The 23,088-nt window shown below is 44.1% G+C and overlaps 1 protein-coding gene across 5 annotated transcripts in view; it reads right to left on the bottom strand.

Moving 5' to 3' along the window:
* Nucleotides 1-23,088, bottom strand: part of patl1 (PAT1 homolog 1, processing body mRNA decay factor) — a 69,418-nt gene that overhangs the window by 2,814 nt on the left and 43,516 nt on the right. For 3 of the 5 annotated variants that reach the window (XM_049721521.1, XM_049721523.1, XM_049721522.1), the window contains 3 exons: nucleotides 18,450-18,575; nucleotides 10,165-10,256; nucleotides 9,880-10,029 (listed from right to left, as the gene is read on the bottom strand). In XM_049721521.1, the coding sequence (XP_049577478.1) occupies nucleotides 9,880-10,029; nucleotides 10,165-10,256; nucleotides 18,450-18,575 (368 nt within the window). Of the gene's footprint in view, nucleotides 1-9,879; nucleotides 10,030-10,158; nucleotides 10,257-10,502; nucleotides 10,648-18,449; nucleotides 18,576-23,088 lie in introns of those variants that run through there. The other 2 variants (XR_007481581.1, XR_007481582.1) reach the window with 2 other exon arrangements.

Genomic DNA, 23,088 nt, shown 5'->3' with positions numbered 1-23,088 from the left:
CTGAACCCCATTGAGCTGTTGTGGGAGCAGCTTGACCGTATGGTACGCAAGAAGTGCCCATCCAACCAATCCAACTTGTGGGAGCTGCTTCTGGAAGCGTGGGGTGCAATTTCTCCAGATTACCTCAACAAACTAACAGCTAGAATGCCAAAGGTCTGCAATGCCGTAATTGCTGCAAATGGAGGGTTCTTTGACGAAAGCAAAGTTTGATGTAAAAAAATCTCATTTCAAATACAAATCATTATTTCTAACCTTGTCAATGTCTTGACTCTATTTTCTATTCATTTCACAACGTTCAGGCAGTCCTTTCTACATTCTACCGTGGCACCGTTGAGAGCGTCCTCACCAGTTGCATCGCTGTCTGGGGTGGTAACTGCACTGAACAGAACTTGAAGGCCCTGCAGCGCATAGTGAATACGGCTGGTAAGATTATTGGTGCTTCGCTCCCCTCCCTGAAGGACATTTACACTTCCCATCTCGCCCGCAAGGCAACCTCGATTGCGAGAGATGTGAGTCACCCGGCTCACTCTTTGTTTGACCTTCTGCCCTCTGGGAAGAGGTACAGGAGCCTGCGCTCCCGCACCACCAGACTCGCCAACAGCTTCTTTCACAAGGCTGTTAGGACCCTGAACACGCTACCCCCTTCTGCGTAGCGTGCGGCACTGTTGCGCTATTTTCTGGAATGTCTGCTGTACGCGCACTTGCTCCTTTTTTGCTCCTCTTATTTATTTATTTATTTATTTATTTATTTATTTATTTATTTATTTATTTATTCAGCACGCTGTTGTTATACTTGTAGGGGGGAACGAAATTTCGGTTTCTTTGTGTGCCTTTGGCATGTGGAGAAATTGACAATAAAGCTGACTTTGACTTTGAATAAGTGTGACTTTTCATGGAAAACACAAAATTGTTTGGGTGACCCCAAACTTTTGAACGGTAGTGTATACACACACACACACACACACACACACACACACACACACACACACACACACACACACACACACACACACACACACACACACACACACACACACACACACACACACACACACACACACACACACACACACAGTGGGGGAAATAAGTATTTGACCCCTTGCTGATTTTGCAGGTTTGCCCACTTACAAAGAATTGAAAATCTTTGGAGGGAGCTTAAAATTCGAGTTGCCAGGCGACAACCTCGGAACCTGAATGATTTGGAGGCTGTCTGCAGGGAGGAGTGGGCCAACATCCCTGCCGAAATGTGCACAAAGCTTGTCACCAACTATAAAAACCGTTTGACATCTGTGCTGGCCAATAATGGCTTTTCTACAAAATATTAACATGCTGTTTGTCCAAGGGTTCAAATACTTGTTTTTCCTCATCAGACAGTTATCAATTTTTATAAATTCATATGATGTGATTTTCTGGAATTTTCTTTGGGATTCCGTCTTTTACTGTTAGAATGTACATATGATTAAAATTATAGATCGTTGCATTCTTTGCAAGTGGGCAAACCTGCAAAATCAGCAAGGGGTCAAATACTTATTTCCCCCACTGTGTGTGTATATATATATATATATATATATATATATATATATATATATATATATATATATATATATATATATATATAGTAGCGCCAAAATGCTGACGAAAATAAGGCGGATGTCGCAATACTGCTGCCAGTCGCTTACCCCCATATATATAAAAACAATTTTCTCAATGGATCTACATGATTCACGAAAATGATACTTCCGACAGAAAAAAAACACGGAAATCCGCGGTAGATTCTCATCCCTGATTATTTGTTACCAAACGAAGAGGTCATCGCAATTTATAGCAAGGAATTGGCCTGGACATCACTATTTCACAACTGAAAGTTACAGCTTGTTTGGAGAAAAGAGAGAATGAAAAAAAGGAGTGACAAATGTTAGTTTAAATATGACACACATTCGATAACTGGTAAAAGAAACACATGACAAGGATTAACATCCTCACAACTTCATGAATTAAATGTATTGCAGCACGCAATGCACGCTGGTGACCAAGTGGTGCTAGATCATATGACATTTGTACATTGTTACTGCGTTCTGTTCATCAATCTGCACTGTACTCTGTACTGACAGCACACGTTTTGGGAATGACAAAAAGGTCAGCCACATGAAAGTTGTTTTTCCCTCTATGGGAACCAAGTACCGTCGGCAGAGGACTAGCATTGGCATTTTGCTTTGTTGTGCTCAGCTCAGCAGTTGGAAACGATAGATGGCTTAAGCCACATGTGTCAAACTCATGGCCCGCGGCCCACATCCGGCCCGCCGTGTAATCATATCCACCCCGCAAGATCATTTTACAATATCGTTATTAATGGCCCATCGATATGAAGTGCTGATAACACAATACTGCACAGAACTACAGCTCCTATAATGCAACGCTTCAGCTGCCTTGCCGCGCACTTCCAGCTGCCTTGCAGCGCACTTCTCGCGCACTTCTCGCGTCAATTAAGTCTAGCTATTACAAGCTATTACGAAGATAGCCGTTAGCCAAAGATACTCCTCACGATGCCGACGAGAAAAGGTGATTCTGAAAACAGAGCCTTTAATAACCGATGGGAGGCTGAGTATATGTTTACTGACATTGGCGGTAAACCCGTGTGTCTCATTTGTGGTGCTAATGTGGCTGAAATTAAAGAATTCAATCTAAGACAGCACTTTGAGACAAAACATAAGGATAACCTGAAAGACCTGGATGCAGAGCAGAAGAAACAGAAAGCAGAAGAGTTAAAGAAGAATCTGACATTCTAGCAGAGCTTTTTTAACCCGTGTAAAATCACAAAGTGAAGCTGCTGTCAAAGCAAGTTTTGTCATGGCAGAGGAGATTGCCAAATCAGCCCGGCCATTTACGGAGGGAGAATTTCTGAAGAGCTGCATGATCAAGATGTTCGACGTCTTATGTCCAGACTAAAAGCAGTTGCTGGCAAATATAAGGCTGAGTAGAAATACAGTTACTCATCGGATTTGTGAGATGGCCACTGATTTAAGAGTACAGTTGAGTGAAAGGAGCAAAGACTTTATTGCCTATTCTCTTGCTGTGGATGAAAGTACTGACATGACTGATACTGCACAACTGGCCATCTTCATCCGTGGAGTGGACTCCAATTTGTGCGTAACAAATCGATGCACGGGACAACGACTGGAAAAGACATTTTTGAAAACGTATGTCAAAGTGTAACCGACATGAAACTGCCTTAGTACAAACTTATTGGACTTACAACTGATGGAGCACCAGCTATGTGCAGTGAAAAAAATGGACTAGTGGGAAGGATGCGAGTGAAGATGCAGGAGGAGAACTGTACTGGTGAGTTAACAGCATATCACTACATTATACACCAGGAAGCACTATGTCCTGAAGATGGACCATGTAATGAGCACTGTAACGCAAACCGTAAACTTTATCCAAGCTTAAGGGTTAAATCACCGGCAGTTTCGGTCCTTTATGCAGGAGATAGATTCAGAGTTTGCCGACATTCCTTATCATACAAAGGTGCGTTGGCTAAGTCGGGGGAAAGTTCTCAACAGAGATTTTGAGCTCAGAACTGAAATCTGTCAGTTCATGGACAGTAAAGGAAAAGACTCCACCGTTTTGAGGGATGAAAAATGGAAGTGCGAGTTGGTGTTTCTGGCTGACATAACAGCTCATCTTAATGCCTTAAATCTACAGCTCCGGGGACATGACCGCATGATCACTGACATGTATAACGCAGTAAAGGCAAGTGAAGCTGCTTTTATGGGAGACACAAATTCAACATTGCAACTTGCCTCACTTTCTCTGTTGGCAAGTAATGTTGAACCAAGTCAGCACAACTGTGTTCCCCAAAACGCACTTTGCCGACAAACTGATTTTGTCAGTCACTAAAGCGCTGAGTTTGCACGGCGCTTTAGTGACTTTGAAGCACAGAAAAAGAGTTTAGAGTTGCTTCGCAACCCATTTGCTGTCGATGTTGAAACTGCACCTGTGTAGATTCAGATGGAACTGACAGTGTAATGGGACACTGAAGACAAAGTACGACACTGCAGGGCCTGCACGGTTCATTCACTCCATCCCTGCTACAATGCCCCAGCTCCGTCGTCATGCGGCTTGAACCTTGTGCATGTTTGGGAGCACATATCTGTGTGAGAAGCTCTTCTCAGTGATGAAGATGAACAGCACACAGAAGTCGTTTCACTGATGAGCACCTGCAGTCCATCCTGAGAATCTCCACAACACAGGAGTTCACACCAAACATAAACCAACTTGTTGCCAAAAAAAGATGCCAAGTGTCCAGCTGCGATCAGAGCATATGACCAGATCAGAGTCATAAGAGCAAAGAAAACTGAATGATTTGAATCGTTATTGCTGAAAAGCATGTTCATATTTCTAACTTCTATAATTTTGACAGGAGATATTTTTAAGGAGAGCAAAATCTTTTGGGATATTTAAGTTTATTCTTTTTACATACCGTAATTTTCGGACTACAAGTCGCTCCGGAATATAGGTCACATTAGCCATAAAATGCACAATAACGTGAAAAAAAACATATATAAGTCGCTCCAGAGTATAAATCACATTTTGGGGGGAAATTTATTTGACAAAATCCAACACCAAGAACAGACATGAACGAGCAACAACAGGCTAAACGATAGGTATGCTAACATGACATAAACACAAACGAAGAGCTGAGAACGGGGCTGACGTAACATTCAGTTATTAAAAAAAATTACATTAATAACACGTTTATAAAACCATCTGTGTCACTCCAATTCATTAAATCCATCGATCGTCCTTTGTCAACAATGGGTGTGCGCCGTTGACGGCGCTTGCACTTCAAAATATTCCACAGGCCCATATAACGATGTATAAATTAGATGTCAAATAACTATTACATAAGCAATAATATTATCAAACAAAACGTCATGATGGCGCCACGGATGGCCGCCACGGTGAGTCGCTCTCTGTTTCTTTGTCTTGTTTTGTGTGTTTTCTGTGTCCTCTGCTGTCCATCCCGGATCACTTTTACCAGAGAAGCACTGTTAAACATCGGTCAGTCTTCTTCTGGTATTTTCTCTCTTGTTCTCTCTGTCTGATTGTTTGTCGGAGATTTTATCCGGAGCAGCGGTGCTATACAAGCTAGCGCGACGGCGGCGACGCGGAAAACGAGCCGGAGCCCTTGTATAGCTGAGGCAGAGAGGGTTCCGTTCCGCCCTACCGTCAATTCATCTGGCGAATGTCCGCTCCCTGGCGAACAAGATGGACGAACTGCTGCTCCTCACTTCAAGGAACACAGACTTCAGCAGATCCGCCGCGCTGTGTTTTGTTGAAACGTGGCTTAGCGAACGAACCCCCACCACGCTGTGGAGTAAGCTGGGTTTCGGCTAACGCGTGCAGATCGCAGGGCGGAGCTCTCCGGAAAATCAAAGGGATGTGGTCTCTGTTTCTACATTAATGAACGTTGGTGTACTGATGTCACGGTGTTGAAAGAGTTTTGCAGCCCTCTCGTAGAAACACTTTTCATAAACTGCCGGCCGTTCTATTCACCACGGGAGTTCTCCTCGATCGTCATGGCGGCTGTTTACATTCCACCACATGCACGTGCGAGTGAAGTCACGCAGATGTTGGCTGACCAGGTGACCGACATGGAGAAACTTCTACCAAATTCACTAATCATTGTTCTGGGTGATCTTAACAGGGTGAACCTTGCACACGAACTCCCCAGTACAGGCAGCACATAACGTGTCCCACCAGAGGGTCACAGACACTGGACCTCTGCTACACCGTAATTAAGGATGCATACCACTCTGTGGCTCGTGCAGCTTTAGGACTCTCGGACCACTGTCTAGTTCATCTGATCCCGGCCTACAGGCAGAAACTAAGAACTTCTAAGCCTGTGGTGAGGACTGTGAGGAAGTGGACAGTGGAGTCAAGGCAGGACCTCCAAGCCTGCTTTGACTGCACCGATTGAAGCTGCAACTTCAGACCTGCATGAACTCACTGACACTGTCACATCATACATCAGTTTTTGTGAGGATCTGTGTGCGCAGACTAAGACCTTCTGCACGTACAACAACGACAAACCTTGGTTTACACCGAACCTCAGGAGGCTGCGCAAAGTCAAGGAGGAGGCCTACCGGAGCGGCGACTGGGACCTGTTCACGCAGACCAGAAACACACTGAACCGAGAGGTCAGGAAAGCCAGGAGGTGTTACGGGGAGAGCCTGGAGAAACACCTCTCTGCCAATCCTGATCCCTCAACAGTGTGGAAAGGTCTGCAGAGCATCACGGGCTTCAAGAAACGAACCCCCCGTCCTGTGGAGAGCCCAAGGCTTGCTAACCAGCTAAACAGGTTCTAATGCAGGTTTGATCGGTCCTCCCACACAACGGGACTTCCTGCAGCACAATCTACATACTCACCTCCCCCCCACAACTGCTCTGTCCACAGCTCCATCACCGTTGTCACTGACTCTCTCTCTTGCAGGGGCCGCGCCCGCACTCCAGATCCGCGAGGAGGAAGTGCGCCAGATGTTCCGGAGACAAAAGATCAGGAAGGCACCGGGCCCAGACGGCGTGTCAGCTTCCTGCTTGAAAGTCTGCGCTGAGCAGCTGGCGCCCAGCTTTGCACGGATCTTCTACCGTTACCTGGAACTGTGTGAGGTGCCCTCGTGCTTCAAGAGCTTCACAGGTTTGAATGACTATAGACCTGTCGCACTGACATCTGTGGTCATGGAATCTTTCGACAGGTTAGTGCTGAACCACCTGAAGGATGTCACGGGCCCCCTGCTTGACCCCCTCCAGTTTGCCTACCGGGCAAACAGGTCGGTGGATGATGCGGTCAACATGGGACTGCACTACATCCTGCACCACCTGGACACCCCAGGAACGTACGCCAGGATCCTGTTTGTGGACTTCAGCTCGGCGTTTAACACCATCGCTCCTGACATCCTCCAACAGAAGCTCATCCAGCTCGCGGTGCCTGCCTCCACCTGTCAGTGGATCACCAGCTTCCTGACCAACAGGAGACAGCGTGTGAGGCTGGGGAGCATCACATCTGACAACCGGACCACCAATACTAGAGTCCCTCAGGGGTGCGTCCTCTCCCCACTGCTCTTCTCTCTCTACACCAACGATTTCTCCTCAGGTGACTCTCCTGTGAAGCTCCTGAAGATAAATGGAATCAATCTCCCATCTATCCAAGACTTGTACCTGTCCAGGACGAGGAAACGTGCAAGTAACATCTCTACAGACCCTTCTCATCCAGGTTGCAGTCTGTTTGAACTACTCCCCTCCGGATGGCGTTATAGAGCTCTGTACGCCAAAACCAGCAGACACAGAGACAGCTTCTTCCCCCAGGCTGTTGCTCTGATGAACTCACACCACTCTTAGAGTCTCAGAGTCATTACTGTGCAATAACATCCTGCTCTCCACTCCTTTTTTGAATTGTCTACACTGTTTGTACTATGTGTCCTCTGCATCCATTGCAGCCTGGTCATCCTAGAAGAGGGACCCTCCCATCTGTGGTCTCTTCTCAAGGTTTTTCATTTCCCCTAGCTGGAGTTTTGAGTTTTTCCTTGCCCTCTTGGGAGTTTAAGATCAGGGGATGTTTGAGAATATTTGCCATTTTTCACATTTCCTGAGTGTTGTTGTTAGTCACCTAAATGTTGAAAGAGGCTGTGATTTACCGAAGTCAAATTCCTTGTTTGGCACGCTCAAACATGGCGAATAAAAACTCTTGAATCTGTGCACTCTAAATCATTAAATCCATCGATCAAATTCCTCGTCCTTTGTCAACAACGCCGTGCGTGCGCCCTGACGTCAGCCTCGTCGTTATTCCACAGGTCTAGTATATAACTACCATAATTTTCGGACTATAAGTCCCACCGGAGTATAAGTTGCACCAGCCATAAAATGCACAATACAGTGAAAAAAAAACATACAAGTCGCACCGGAGTATAAGTCGCACTTTTGAGGCAAATTTATTTGTCAAAATCCAACACCAAGAACAGACATAAACCAGCAACAACAGGCTAAACGATACGGTATGCTAACGTGACTTAGACACAAACGAGGAGCTGAGAACGGGCCTAAGTAACATTCAGAGTTTTTCAAATAAGTATTACATAAAGAACACTTATCAAACCATCTGTGTCACTCCAATTCATTAAATCCATCGATCGTCCTTTATGTAAACAATGCTGCGTATGCGCTGCTGACGTCGGACTCGTAAATTGCATTTCTAATTATTCCACAGACCCATATAACTATATATAAAGTATATTTCAAATAACTATCATATAACAACAATATTATCAAACCATCTGTGTCACTCCTAATCATTAAATCCATCGATCAAATTCCTTGTCCTTTACGTCAACAACGCCGCGTGCGCGCCGCACAGATCTATATTGTAGCGTTAACAAAGTACCAGGAAACACGTGGGTTTGGTAGACGGCTCTTTATTTAACAAAACAAGAGTTCAACGAGCCAACAACTACTGAACTGTAACAATAAAAACATACACAAGTTGCTACACGAAATAAAATATATCAAATAACTATAACATAAATACGTTTTTCAAACCTTGTGTCACTCCAAATCATTAAATCCTTCAAACGTGGGGCCCTTCGTCATCTTTGTCATCCCGTGATAGAATCCTTTGTCCTTATGTAAACAACCGCCACGCTGCTAACGTCACTTGCAGGTCAAATGACAGTAATCCCTTGCTACATCGCGGTTCGTTTATCGTGCTTTCACTACATCACGGATTTTTGAATTTTGAAAATTTGCGAAAAAATTCACACATAAGTCGCTCCTGAGTATAAGTCGCCCCCCCCACCCAAACTTAGAAAAAAAAAAAACGCGACTTATAGTCAGAAAATTACGGTATATTGTAGCGTTAACAAAGTACAAGGAAAGACGTGGGTTTGGTAAACGGCTCTTTTTTAACAAAAACTTCCAGGCGTGTGGTGGCATGGACTTCCAGCCACGGAGGTGGAAGAGAGATCCATGGCGTAAAAGCCATGACCGAGCCCCATCCACCGTCCCCGGACAGCCATCCGGCCGAGCGCCGGCCCCCGACTTCTATCCACGGAGGTGAAAGAGCTCCGTAGAGTAGGACCGGGCGTGCGTAAAAGCTATAATAGTTTTTCAAACCTTCTGTGTCACTCCAAATCCTTAAATCCTTCAAACTCTTCGTCCTCCGTGTCACTTAGAAACAAAGCCGCTAATGATGCCGGTAGTACATACTACGTGGGGCCCTTCGTCATCTTCGCCGTCCCTTGATCAATCTTTGTCCTTTTTGTAAACAACTGCCGCGCTGCCCCGCGCTGCTTACGTCACTTGAAATTCAAATTACAGTAATCCCTTGCTACATCGCGGTTTCACTTCTTTTTTTTTTTGTGAAATTTTTGAAAAAATTCACATACAAGTCGCTCCTCATTATAAGTCGCCCCCCCACCCAAACTATGGAAAAAAACGCGACTTATAGTCTGAAAATTACGGTACATTGACATAGGAGCAAAGGAATTTGAATGTTTATTTAATGTTAAGTTGTTTAAGTTAAGTTCTAAGTTGTATACTTTGACAAGATATTTTTATGGAGAGCAAAATATTAAATATAATTTATTTAAGGTTTAAGTTTGTTTCAGAATAATATTCCTGTCTGTTTTTATTCATATTTATTTTCCAAAAACATTTATTTTTAGTGTGTTCAACGAATGTTTATCCTGTTCAGCCCGCGACCTAAAGTGTGTTTCGAATTTTGGCTCCTTGTGCAATTGAGTTTGACACCCCTGGCTTAAACCATACATAGTTCATACATGACCTATGTATCTTCATACATGTGGTGTGAAGAGTGATGTGACTTACTGTAGTTTTTCCTGTAACAAGTCCAAGCGCTGACGGTCAATAAAGCGTGAGAAGAGGGTGATCAGGTTGGTAGGTGTGAAGAGAGGAGGTGAGAGGGATGTAGAGGGAATGCTGAGCAACTCCCTGGTTACAGAAAACACCAGCTCTGTCCTGGAGAAGGGTTGAGGGTTTGAAAAAAGTCGGGAGGACCAAATAACGGTAAATATTTTAAAAAGGCACGAGTACAGACAGTAAAACACACAAGAGTACAAGCACTGGTGAAACTAACATCACAAAGTATCTCACCATCGATTGTCATCCATGAGCTGACAGTTGGGGTCAGAACTTTGCATCCTCTCTCCTTCACTCAATATCAGATAGAGCAGCGTCACACCAAACTGAACAGAAACAAAATGACACATTCAGCCTTTGTGGCCAGTTACCTGTATGGCAAGACCACTACAAAAGAATACATAATGCCACCTTATGTCATATGTCGATACATTGCAGTGTGGCTGAAATGAACTTGCTGTCCGTTAATTGGTAAAAACGGGTGGGGTTGTACCATGAACCGGCACTAGTTACTAAGTACCAGTAAAAAACCTGGATGTCAAAAATTAAACAATACTACATTATTTTAGTACCAGTATTACTTGTGCAGGCAGCCCTTGTGTGTGTCAGCAGCCACCATGCTCTCTAAGTCCTCAAAAGTAGGTGGGTCTTTCTCACTCGTGAAAGCAAGTTTGGGAGACGTAGAGACAGATGAGCTCTTGTGCTCTAGTGAACCGTCTGCAGCACAAAGAAAGAGGCTCTATGGAGCCATTATTGGAGCAAAACTATTTGAGTATGTATAATTCAAGCTACAACAAATCTGACGTAACAAAATCCAATAATGTGTCAAATCTGAAAATGTGTCCATTGGTCTGTATGTGTAATGTGTACAGTGGAGTGGTGTCAGGATGGAGAGGCACAGTCAGAGGACTCATGATATACAGTCAAACCTCGGTTTTCGAATGTCCTGGCTCTCGAAGAAATCCGAATTCGAACAAAAAATTCGAGATTTTTTTGCTTCGGTTGTCGAACAAAATTCGGAGGTTGAACCTCGCCAGATGAGCCGGGAGGACCCGAGAAAACCTGACCGTGCGGTCCGGATGCCAACTGACTGACTCCGTTGTTATTGTACCGTAATTTTCAGACTATAAGTGGCGGTTTTATTCATAGTTTGGGTGGGGGGGGGCAGCTTATACTCATGAGCGACTTATATGTGAATTTTTTCACAAATTTTGAAAATTCAAAAATCCGTGATGTAGTGAAAGCGCGATAAACGAACCACGATGTAGCAAGGGATTACTGTAATTTGAACTGCAAGTGACGTCAGCGGCGCGGCGCACGCGGTTGTTTACATAAAGGACAAAGGATTCGATCACGGGATGACGAAGATGATAAAGGGCCCCACGTTTGAAGGATTTAATGATTTGGAGTGACAAGGTTTGAAAAACTTATTTATGTTATAGTCATTTGATACATTTTATTTCGTGTAGCAACTTGTATATGTTTTTATCATTACAGTTCAGTAGTTGTTGACTTGTTGAACTCTTGTTTTGTTAAATAAAGAGCCGTTTACCAAACCCACATCTTTCCTGGTACTTTGTTAACGCTACAATATGGTTATATACTAGATCTGTGTGGCGCACGCGCAGCGTTGTTGACATAAAGGACGAGGAATTTGATCGATGGATTTAATGATTAGGAGTGACACAGATGGTTTGATAATATTGTTGTTATGATAGTTATTTGATATATACTTTATATATCGTTATATGAGTCTGTGGAATAATTAGAAATGCGCTGCAGTTGCGCCATCGGACAAATTTAAGCTCCCTGCGCACTTAGGTCCACTTAAATTTTGAAAAGTACATCAGGACTTTAAAAATAAATTTCAGCGACGTCTCTTTCACAATAATGCGACCAGCGCCGTGCAGTTCCGCGATCGGCGACGCGCTACGGTTGTGCGTTCAGCGGTACGCTGCAGTTGCGTGATCAGACAAAAATGCGCAACTGAAAAAATGCTTAAAAAAGGCGTTTTTTTTTTTGGACTTGGAACGGATTAAAATTTTTTCCATTATTTGTAATTCGACCGATTCGCTTCTCAAACCGCCTTCTGGAACGGAAAACCGAGGTTTGACTGTACATGAAAGTCACTATTAATTAAACCTGGTAGATTGATTATTGAAATTACAGTGGAGCCTCGGTTTTCGAACGTCCCGGTTCTCGAACAAATCGGTATTGGAACAAAAAATTGGAATTTTTTTTTGCTGCGGATGTCGGACGAAATTTCGGTTGTCGAACCTCGCAAGATCAGCTGAGTGGAGCCGCATGCCAACTGACTCCGTTCTTTATTACATTCTCGTTACTCTGAGGATTGCATCAACTCTCATCATGCCTCCAAAGGAAGCAAGTGGGAGCAGTAAAGCCATCCTAAAACACAAAGACGCTCTTAAAGCTATGTGACCGTGAGTGCCCGGCGCGCTGCGGGTGCGCGATCGGACCAAATTAAGCTCCCTGCGCACTGAGGTCCACTTAAATTTTGGAAAGTACATCAGGACATTAAAAATATTTTCTAAATTTCAGCGACGGCTCTGTCACAATATTGCGACCAGCGCGGTGTGGTTGCGCGGTGGGCGACGCGCTACGGTTGCGCATTTGATGGTGCGATGCAGTTGCGTGATCAGACAAAATTAAGCTCCCTGCGCACTGAAGTCCACTTAAATTTTGGAAAGTACATCAGGACTTTAAAAATATTTTCTAAATTTCAGTGATGGCTCTGTCACAATAATGCGACGAGCGCAGTGTAGTTGCGCGGTCGGCGACGCGCTACGGTTGCACGTTCGGCGGTGCGCTGCAGTTGCACGATCGGACAAAAATGCGCAAATGAAAAAATGCTTAAAAAGGCGTTTTTTTATGCTTGGAACGGATTCTTTTTTTCCCATTGTTTGTAATGGGGAAACATGATTCGGAATTCAAACGATTCACTTCTTGAACAGCCTTCTGGAACGGATTGTGGCCGAAAGTCGAGGCTCCACTGTGTACATTTGTTTCTGAAAGCTATCCTATTCTTAATTTCGTTTTTTTCAAAATGCTGATACGTAAATAAAGCCGAAGAAAATGGACGGATGGATGGACGAACAATATTTTTATCTCAAATGTCTTGGCCTGGGGCGGCACGGTGTCGCATTGGTTAGCACGTCCGCCTCACAGTTCAGAGGGTGTGGGTTAGATTCCACCGCCAGCCCTCCCTATGTGGAGTTTGCATTTTCTCCCAGTGCCCGCGTGGGTTTTCACTGAGCACTCCGGTTTCTTCCCACATCCCAAAAACATGTATGGTAGGCTGATTGAGCACTCCAAATTGCCTATAGGTCTGAGTGCAAGTGCGGATGGTTGTTCGTCTCTGTGTGCCCTGCGATTGGCTGGCAACCGGTTCAGGGTTCCGGTTCCCAACCGACTGCTCGATGACTGCTGGAATAGGCTTCAGCACGCCCTTGACCCCCGGGGGGACAAGTGGTACAGAAAATGGATGGATGGATGATGTATGTTTTGGAAGTTGAAAATTCGTTCGTAAATAGATGCAAAAAAACGCGAAGCTCCGGTTCGTATCTTGAAAAGTTCTTAAAGTTAAAGTCCCAATGATCGTCACACACACATCTGGGTGTGGTGAAATTTGTCCTCTGCATTTAACCCATCGCCGTGTGATTTTGATCCATCCCTTGGGGGAGAGGGGAGCAGTGAGCAGCAGTGGTGCCGCGCTCGGGAATCATTTGGTGATTTAACCCCCTAATTCCAACCCTTAAAGCTGAGTGCCAAACAGGGAGGCAATGGGTCCCATTTTTAGTCTTTGGTATGAGCCAGCCTGTTTGAACCCACAACCTTCTAGTCTCAGGGTGGACACTCTACGACTAGGACACTGAGCTAAGTACAGTGATCCCTCGTTTATTGCTGATAATTGATTCAAAGACCTCCCGTGAACTCTACGATATGGAGTCAATATTGTTACGATATTCGCATAAGACTTTTATCATTTTATTTTTAAACAATTGTATTTTTAAAAACGTTATTGTACTTTTAAACACTTTTTAAACATTTTAAAGTTAAACTAACTTTTAGAAACATTCTTTAGGGCGTAAAGTAAATTTTGGAAAGTACATCAGGACTTTAAAAATATTTTCTAAATTTCAGCGACGGCTCTGTCACAATAATGTGACCAGCACAGTGCAGTTGCGCGATCGGACAAAATTAAGTTCCCTGCGCACTGAGGTCCACTTAAATTTTGGAAAGTACATCAGGACTTTAAAAATATTTTCTAAATTTCAGCGACGGCTCTGTCACAATAATGCGACGAGCGCGGTGCAGTTGCGAGGTCGGCGACGCACTCCGGTTGCGGTGCGCTGCAGTTAGGGGATCGGACAAAAATACGCAAATGAAAAAATGCTTAAAAAAGGCGTTTTTTTCTTGGAACGGTTTAAATTCTTTTCCATTATTTGTAATGGGAAAACATGATTCGGAATTTGAACGATTCACTTCTCGAACAGCCTTCTGGAACGGATTGTGGTCGAGAATCGAGGCTCCACTGTACTTTAATTGCGGCATTTATCACACACAGCTGTTCTTCTGACAAGTGTGACTTTGTAGCCATTTTATCAAACACCTTCACTCGCTGCCTGGTTCTGAGAGCCTATAAAATGCCGCAGGATTTGCCTTGAAATTAGGTCAAAATCATAGTGCCGGATTGACACATTTTCTGATTGGGCCAAGGAAAACGAAACCACGCGAATCTTTCCTGGAAATATTTGATTTCAGACGGATTTGAATGATCGACTGAAAAAATGCCAAAATATAGAAATTATACCGTTAAAGAGAAGCTAGCAATTGTAGCTGCTTCCGATGCAACTTCTATTAATGCAGCTTCTAAAGAATATAATGTCGATCGCCCATTTCAGTGCCTCTTGGCGATCGGACAAAAAGTGTTCTCTATTAATCGCCCACCTGGACATAAACCATCTCTAATTATCGCCCTGGGGGTTAGTAGTTTGGGTGGGGGACGACTTATACTGAGGAGCGACTTATGTGAATTTTTTCACAAATTTTCAAAATAAAAAAGTGAGACCGCGATAAACGAAACGCGATGTAACAAGGGATTACTGTAATTTGAAATTCAAGTGATGTCAGCAGCGCTACGTGGCGGTTGTTTACATAAATGACAAAGATTCGATCACGGGATAACGAAGATGACGAACATCGACATCATTAGCGGCTTTGTAAGTGACACGGAGAACGAAGAGGTTGAAGGATTTAATGATTTGGAGTGACACAGAATGTTTGAAAAACTATTATGGCTTTTGCGCACGCCCAGTCCTACTCTACGGAGCTCTCTTTCACCTCCGTGGATGGAAGTCGGGGACCGGCATTCGGCCGGGTGGCTGTCCGGGGACGGTGGATGGGGCTCGGACAAGGCTTTTACGCACGCCCGGTCCTACTCTGCGGAGCTGTCTTTGGCCTCCGTGAATGGAAGTCGGGGGCCGGCGCTCGGCCAGGTGGCTGTCCGGGGACGGGGCTCGGACATGGCTTTTACGCACGACCTATTCCAAACCCGGGCAAAATACGGCCCGCGGGCCATACCCGGCCCTTTGTGCGTCTCTGTCCGGCCCGCAATCATAAATTACATTTGATTACAACTGAATAAATAAAAAAAATCTGTGTCGTACATACAATACAACTGTTCTGCTTTTATTTTGAAAGGCGTCGCACTTCCGTGAAGCGTGGGTGCATGTGAGCTGTGCGTGTAGGTGAACAGCACGAAGTAATGTTGCTCTCAAAATGTGTGCTGACACAAAGAAAAGAAAAGTTGACAAGGAGTGCCGTGTTTTCAACAAGACATGGACTGCTAAGTATTTCTTTACAGAACTGAAAGGTAAAGCCGTGTGCCTGGTTTGTGGCACACAGGTCGCTGTGTTTAAAGAATATAATTTGAGTCGCCACTACACGACCAGGCTTGAGAAAAAATACATCTGTCTGATAAACAGCGTGCAACAGAGGGTAATGCATTGCTAGCAAAACTGCAAGCCCAACAAGGACTTTTTATCAAACTTCACACCCAGAGATGGAGCGGCTTTGTCATTTGAGGAAAAGTTAAGGAAGTTAAGAATAAATTGTACTGATTAATGATTGTTTTTTATTTGACCTATACACCACAATTTCACATAGCTTAATATGAATATAAACAGAATAATTGTATTCTTCTAATTACCAGTACCAGCTATTTAAAATAAATAATTTAGTACATTTTACAATGGAAGAAAATTGAGCAGGTTTAAGTTATTGTAGGTGTGGCCCTCTGACACAACTCAGGTTTTTCATGTGGCCCCTTGTAAAAATTAATTGCCCACCCCTGCCCTATTCTATGGAGCTCTCTTCCACCTCCGTGGCTGGAAGTGCCACCTCCGGGGGGGATGGAGGTTCACGGCGCCACACGCCTGGAAGCCGACGCCGGTGCTTGGGGCTGTGTGGCAGTGAACTATTTATGTTAGAGTTATTTGATATATCTTATTTTGTGTAGCAACTTTTATACGTTTTTATCGTTACAGTTCAGTAGTTGTTGGCTCGTTGAACTCTTGTTTTGTTAAATAAAGAGCCGTTTACCAAACCCACGTCTTTCCTTGTACTTTGTTAACGTTACAATATAGTTATATACTAGGTCTGTGGAATAATGACGAGGCAGACGTCAGGGCGCATGTGCAGCATTGTTGACAAAGGACGAGGAATTTGATCGATGGATTTAATGATTTGGAGTGACACAGATGGTTTGATAATATTATTGCTTATATAATAGTTATTTGATGTATAATTTACATATCGTTATATGGGCCTGTGGAATACGTATTTTTAAGTGCAAGCGCCGTCAGTGGCAGTAATTTTGGGGGAGGGGGGGGGGGATCCAGGGAGCTTGCTTATAGCACTGTGTTGGCTCATATGTTGAGCTCTTGTTTTGTGAAATAAAGAGCCGGTTACCAAACCCACGTGTTGCGTGGTACTTTAGTAACGCTACAATATAGTCATATATGCAGATCTGTGGAATAATTGGAGCCGCAACTGATGACGAGACTGACGACGAGGCTGACGACGAGGTTGACGTCAGTGGCGCACGTAGTTCCGGAGTGAACAGCTGTTTTTTTTTCTTTTCTAAGTGACACAGCGGATGAAGATTCCGATGGATTTAATGATTTGGAGTGACACAGATGGTTTGTTAAAATTGTTGTTTATATTACACTTATTTGATATATCTAGTCTGACGTCAGCGGCGCACGTACTCAACAGCTGTTTTTATTTTCTTTAAGTGACACAAGATGAAGATTCCGATGGATTTAATGATTTAGAGTGACACGGATGGTTCGATAAAATTGTTGTTTATATTATTGTTATTTGATATACAGTTTATATATTGTTATATGGGCCTGTGGAATAATTTGAACTGCAGCTGACGACGACTCCGACGTCAGTGGCGCGCCGCACACGCGCTGTCGTTTACATAAGGGACGAAGAATTCGATCGATAGATTCATTGATTTGGAGTGACACAGATGGTTTGATAATATTGTTGTTTATATTATAGTTATTTGATATACAGTTTTTATATCGTTATATGGGCCGGTGGAATAATTTGAACTGCAACTGACGATGAGTCCGACGTCAGCGGCGCGCCGCACGCACAGCGTTGTTTACAGAAAGGACGAAGAATTCGATCGAGGTATTCAATGATTTGGAGTGACACAGATGGTTTGATAAACGTATTATTTATGTTATAGTGATTTGAATAACTGTTAATGTTACGTCAGGCCCGTTCTCAGCTCCTCGTTTGTGTTTATGTCACGTTAGCATACCGTATCATTTGGCCTGTTTTTGCTGGTTCTGTACTTGCTGTTGGATTTTGTCACGTAAATTTCCCCCAAAATGCGACTTAAACTCTGGTGCGACATATGTTTTTTTTTCCCCCCTTTATTGTGCATTTTATGGCTGATGCGACTTGTACTCCGGAGCGACCGAGTCAGAAAAATACGATATATATATTTTATATATATATTTTTTATTTTTAATGTTGGTGTTTTTTGGTATATAGTATATAGTACAAATAGTAACAAAAGTTTCTCAAAATGTCCATCGTTATTGAGTAACTTGTTACTAATGCATTATCGGCATCACTGATTATAACCCCTTGGAAATGTCCAGCCATCATACTGTTCAGGAAGGCGATTTTCCATAGATTTATATTTTTCATTTATGAAGTTTTATGTCCCTGAGCTAAACATGCTTTGTTCCGAAATGTGCAGATCCCAAGAACTTGTGAACATATTGCTTAAGTTGCTAAGAACATGAACATGAAAATACTTTGGGATTTAAAACTAAAATTTAAGAGGAAAAAATAATAATAATGGATCATTACTGTTCTGTTTAATCTAATTGGATGTGGGAGTCCCATTGTCATGCAGGGTTTGACGTGTAGTAAGCTGACTCTTCTGTTGTTTAACATACAAGTGTGTGTACCTTGTTGTGTAGTACAATGGCAAGTTGACCCTCACTGCCCTGAAGCTCCTGGAGCAAGTCTGTGAGGGCAGAGCTTGATAAGGACATGATCACCGCAGAGACAGGCTCCACTAACAGGCACAGCACCTAATAATGACAGAGAAACATCAGTCCTGATGTGCAGATACAATACCTGTAAAAATAAATAATAAAATCACTTCCACAAATACTGTACTTGACAGCAATTCCAATCTACTGTAGATCCTACCCCATACTTTAACCACCCATCCCCCTCAACATCAGGACAAAACAGTTTGAAGCCATCACCTTTTCAAGTGAGTAAAAGGATTGGACCTTGGAACTGACATGACTTAAATTAAGTTAATAACGTTTAATATTTGGTGGCATACACCTTGCATTAACTTTGGACCCAGACCCTATTTTCACGACATATTTGCATCTCTAAACCAATAAAATGCAAAATCATGATGATGAAAAAACACTGCTGGCTAATAATTGAATCCTGACAGAGGCTTGTAAACTGAAGAGGTAATGGCTGCACTCACTGGTCATTTCTCAATATAAAGAACGCGGAGGACACCAAGTGTAATCTTTCTAACACACACCCATGCACGCAGGAACTATATTGTGATTGAATCTTGTCGCCAGAACCGCTTGCAATATATTTGGTGTAAATACAGCATTACACATGAACCCATAAGCACATTTTTCATAGCTCAAGTATGATGCTTATAAATTATTATATTATTTCATTCATTAAATGTTTGGGACAAAATGTCCTAATACTGTACCCTGTCTTGTTTAATAAACGGCAAACGGTGTGGTAAATGGAGTTACATTCGACCTAAGTTTAAAAAATATGTGAAATCGTGATTCAAGAGGAACATTTTTTTTTTTACTTCTTACTGTTTTTTGACGGCTCGGTGGAACACTGGTTAGCACGTCCGCCTCACAGTTCAAAGGGTGCGGGTTCGATTCCACCTCCGGCCCTCCCCGTGTGGAATTTCCATGTTCTCCCCGTGCCTGCATGAGTTTTCTCAGGGTACTCTGGTTTCCTCCCACATCCCAAAAACATGCATGGTAGGCCGATTGAGCACTCCAAATTGCCTGTAGGTGTGAGTGCGAGTGTGGATGGTTTTTCGTCTCTGTGTGCCCTGTGGTTGGCTGGTGTCCCCCGCCTACTGCCCGATGACTGCTGGGATAGGCTACAGCACGCCCACGACCCCCATAGGGACAAGCAGTACAGAAAATGGATGGATAGATGAACTACGTGTTTTTCATCAATTTAATGTTTAATATAACAGATGTAAATGGAATTCATAAGATGAGCATGAGAGTGACTGATTATATTGTCCTCCCCAAAAATATTCAAGTGGCATTTGACTTGAGACTTTTTTTTATTATAGACACAGGATGACAAAGACATTTTAAGCACCTACTGTATATAGTAGAATATATTTGTATGTTTTAGTGCCGGGGGTCCAATGGTTTTGCAAAGGGAGCCAGATTTGATTTACAGCGGCTGTCTGGATTCTCGTGGAATATCAAGAAGAGGGAACTGTAGCGGATTATCCCCCTCGAAGACACTGGCAGGACAATCGAGGGCACCTCCTGCAGTTCTTCGCTTTGAACTGGCCATCCACTTTTCTTTGATTTTTTTACATTATGTATTTTACTATGTACTCTTTCTGCATCCATTGCAGCCTGGTTATCCTGAAAGGGAGATCCTCCCATCTGTGGTCCCTTCTCAAGGTTTCTCATTTTTCCCCTAGTTTTTTTTTTTAGTTTTTCCTTGCCGTCTTGGGAGCTTCAGATCAGGGGATGCTTTGAGAATAATTGTCAAATTATTTTGTATATGTGAAGCCCTTTGAGACTGCTTGTGATTTAGGGCTATATAAATAAACTTGACTTTATTTAGTTAGATGAAATGTATAGGGGTCTGTATTTGGACTGACATTCCTCAGCCATTACCATTGTAAATTAACTTGTAAATATGTAACTTTGCTCTATGCAGATAGGTTGATATTGCAAATGAGAATATACCAGCATAGTTAAAGATTAAAGTATTAATAAATTAACGATTTTATGAAAGTTGAATGAATGCTTTCATTACATGTATTGAGTTTATTTTATTATTGTTATTGTTGTATTAATGAGAAGGGTGCTTATTGGTGTTTCGACAGCAGTAAACAGGCCAGGTAGTATCATGTCAGACTTTTAATCCAAATTAAATCATTCTCCGTTTTATCTTTTTTATTTTAAATTCATACACAAAAAAATACTTCATACCGTATTTGCCGGTGTATTGGTCGACCTTTTTAGATCCAAAATCGACCGAAAAAAAATCGACCTCGACTTATACACCGAGTCATAAAATTTAACTTCGTATTCATCGCTTCAAATGTGATGGTTACCAAGGCCGTTTCTCATGCATCTCATTGTGCGTGGGTGTGCGTCCGTCAGGCTCATCAAACAGCGAGAAACTGAATCATTATAAAGCGTTCGTCACATTAACACGCATCCTCAACAACAATTTCAAATATTCTCACCTCAATAACGGACATCGAAAGCCAGGCAGCGACGATGACTGCTAGGGGGAAGTACTGGGTATTGAGCGAATGTGCGAGTCATCGCGCGTCAAGCAACGACAATAACTACCGGTACGTAAACATTCAATCGCCATGTCTAAATGAATGTCGTTGGCACTTAGAAAATATTCGCCAAACTTGGCCAGACTTCCAGGGGAAGAGGCCGAATTTTCACTTGTTCTGGCCGACTGGAGGAACCAGCCGAGGCGGACACTTTACGGCGGTTGAGTCGTTGGCACTTAGAAAATATTCGCCAAACTTGGCCGGACTTCCAGGGGAAGAGGCCGAATTTTCACTTGTGGTGGCCGACACGGGGAACCAGCCGAGGCGGACACTTTACGGCGGTTGAGTCGTTCGCACTTTGAAAATATTTGCCAAACTTGGCCAGACTTCCAGGGGAAGAGGCCGAATTTTCACTTGTGGTGGCCGACATGGGGAACCAGCCGAGGCGGACACTTTACGGCGGTTGAGTCGTTGGCACTTAGAAAATATTCGCCAAACTTGGCCGGACTTCCAGGGGAAGAGGCCGAATTTTCACTTGTTCTGGCCGACATGGGGAACCAGCCGAGGCGGACTCTTTATGGCGCAAGAGCCGTTGGCACTTAGAAAATTTGAACCGGGCGGCGTGCGCGAGTGCGCGGCCCGCTGGAAGTCGAACGAGGGTCCGCGATTTCATCCGCGGTGCTTATAAAGTGCCGATCCGCCGGCCGGAGCTATTTTCGGCCACCCGGCGCGTGCGCACGGCCTCACGGCTGTGCCGGGCGGCGTGCGCGAGCTCGCCGGCTGCTGGAAGTCGAATGAGGCTCCGCGATCTCCTCCGCGGTGCTTATAAACAGCCGATCCGCTGTGCGGGAGCTATTCCCGGCCACTTGGCGCGTGCGCACGGCCTCCGGATGTGCCGGGCGGCGTGCGCGAGCTCGCCGGCTGCTGGAAGTCGAATGAGGCTCTGCGATCTCCTCCGCGGTGCTTATAAAGAGCCGATCCGCTCGGCGGGAGCTATTTCCGGCCACTTGGCGCGTGTGCACGGCCTCCCGGTGGTGCCGGGCGGCGTGCGCGAGTGCGCTGGCCGCTGGAAGTTGAATGAGGCTCCGCGATCTCCTCCGCGGTGCATATAAAGTGCCGATCCGCTCGGCTTGGAGCTATTTCCGGCCTCCCGGTGGTGCCGGGCGGCGTGCGCGAGCTCGCCGGCCGCTGGAAGTCGAATGAGGCTCCGCGATCTCCTCTGCGGTGCTTATAAACAGCCGATCCGCTCGGCTGGAGCTATTTCCGGCCACTGCGCATGCGCCCGGCCTCCCGGAATTTGAACACATTTCGTCAATAAATTTCGCATATTTCTGATTGAATTTTGAAGTTTAATATAATGCAACAATTGAGCTCGACTTATACAAAGGATATATCATAAAATCGTAAATTTCCGTCGAATTTTAGGGGGTCGATTTATACACCGAGTCGACTTATACACCGGCAAATACGGTAATCCCTATTCTTTTTGCTGATCACTGTGAGTGGGTGGCGCGGACGTGTCTGTAGAGTTGGTAGTAAATGGACAGAGCTTTCACCAGTAGTCCGTGGGTTATTTTGTCTTTCCCTGTGCAGCGTCACTGGCAGAGTCTCTGATCTTAGCGTCGCCTTAGTCCTTGGTGTGCGGACATTTGAATGAGGAATTGTCTGTCACTGATTATCAGATTATCACAAACGGACACCTGTGTGCGCGTGAACTGGGAAGGAACGGGGGTGACTGCGCTCGCACCTGATCATGAGCGCTCCCTCATGTGCGTTCGTACGCGTTTCATTTCTGTGGCTTGCTCGGGGGCGTGCAGGTCCCCGCGACAGTGCCAGCGGGCCACATATTATTGATTTTATGACACAATGCTTCGGGACGGTCTAAATTTACACACCGGATTTGGCCCACGGGCCGGACTTTGGTCATGTCTGTTTTAGTGTGTCTCAGTATAATTGTAATTTAATATCAACTTTGACTTCTTAAAAATCCTAAATTATGACTTCAAACCAGAGCTCTGAAACTTTATGCAGCAACCTTTGAGCACTAC

This window comes from Syngnathus scovelli, chromosome 5, assembly GCF_024217435.2.
Source record: "Syngnathus scovelli strain Florida chromosome 5, RoL_Ssco_1.2, whole genome shotgun sequence".
NCBI classification, from domain to species: domain Eukaryota; kingdom Metazoa; phylum Chordata; class Actinopteri; order Syngnathiformes; family Syngnathidae; genus Syngnathus; species Syngnathus scovelli.
This window is presented reverse-complemented; position numbering and strand designations above follow the sequence as displayed.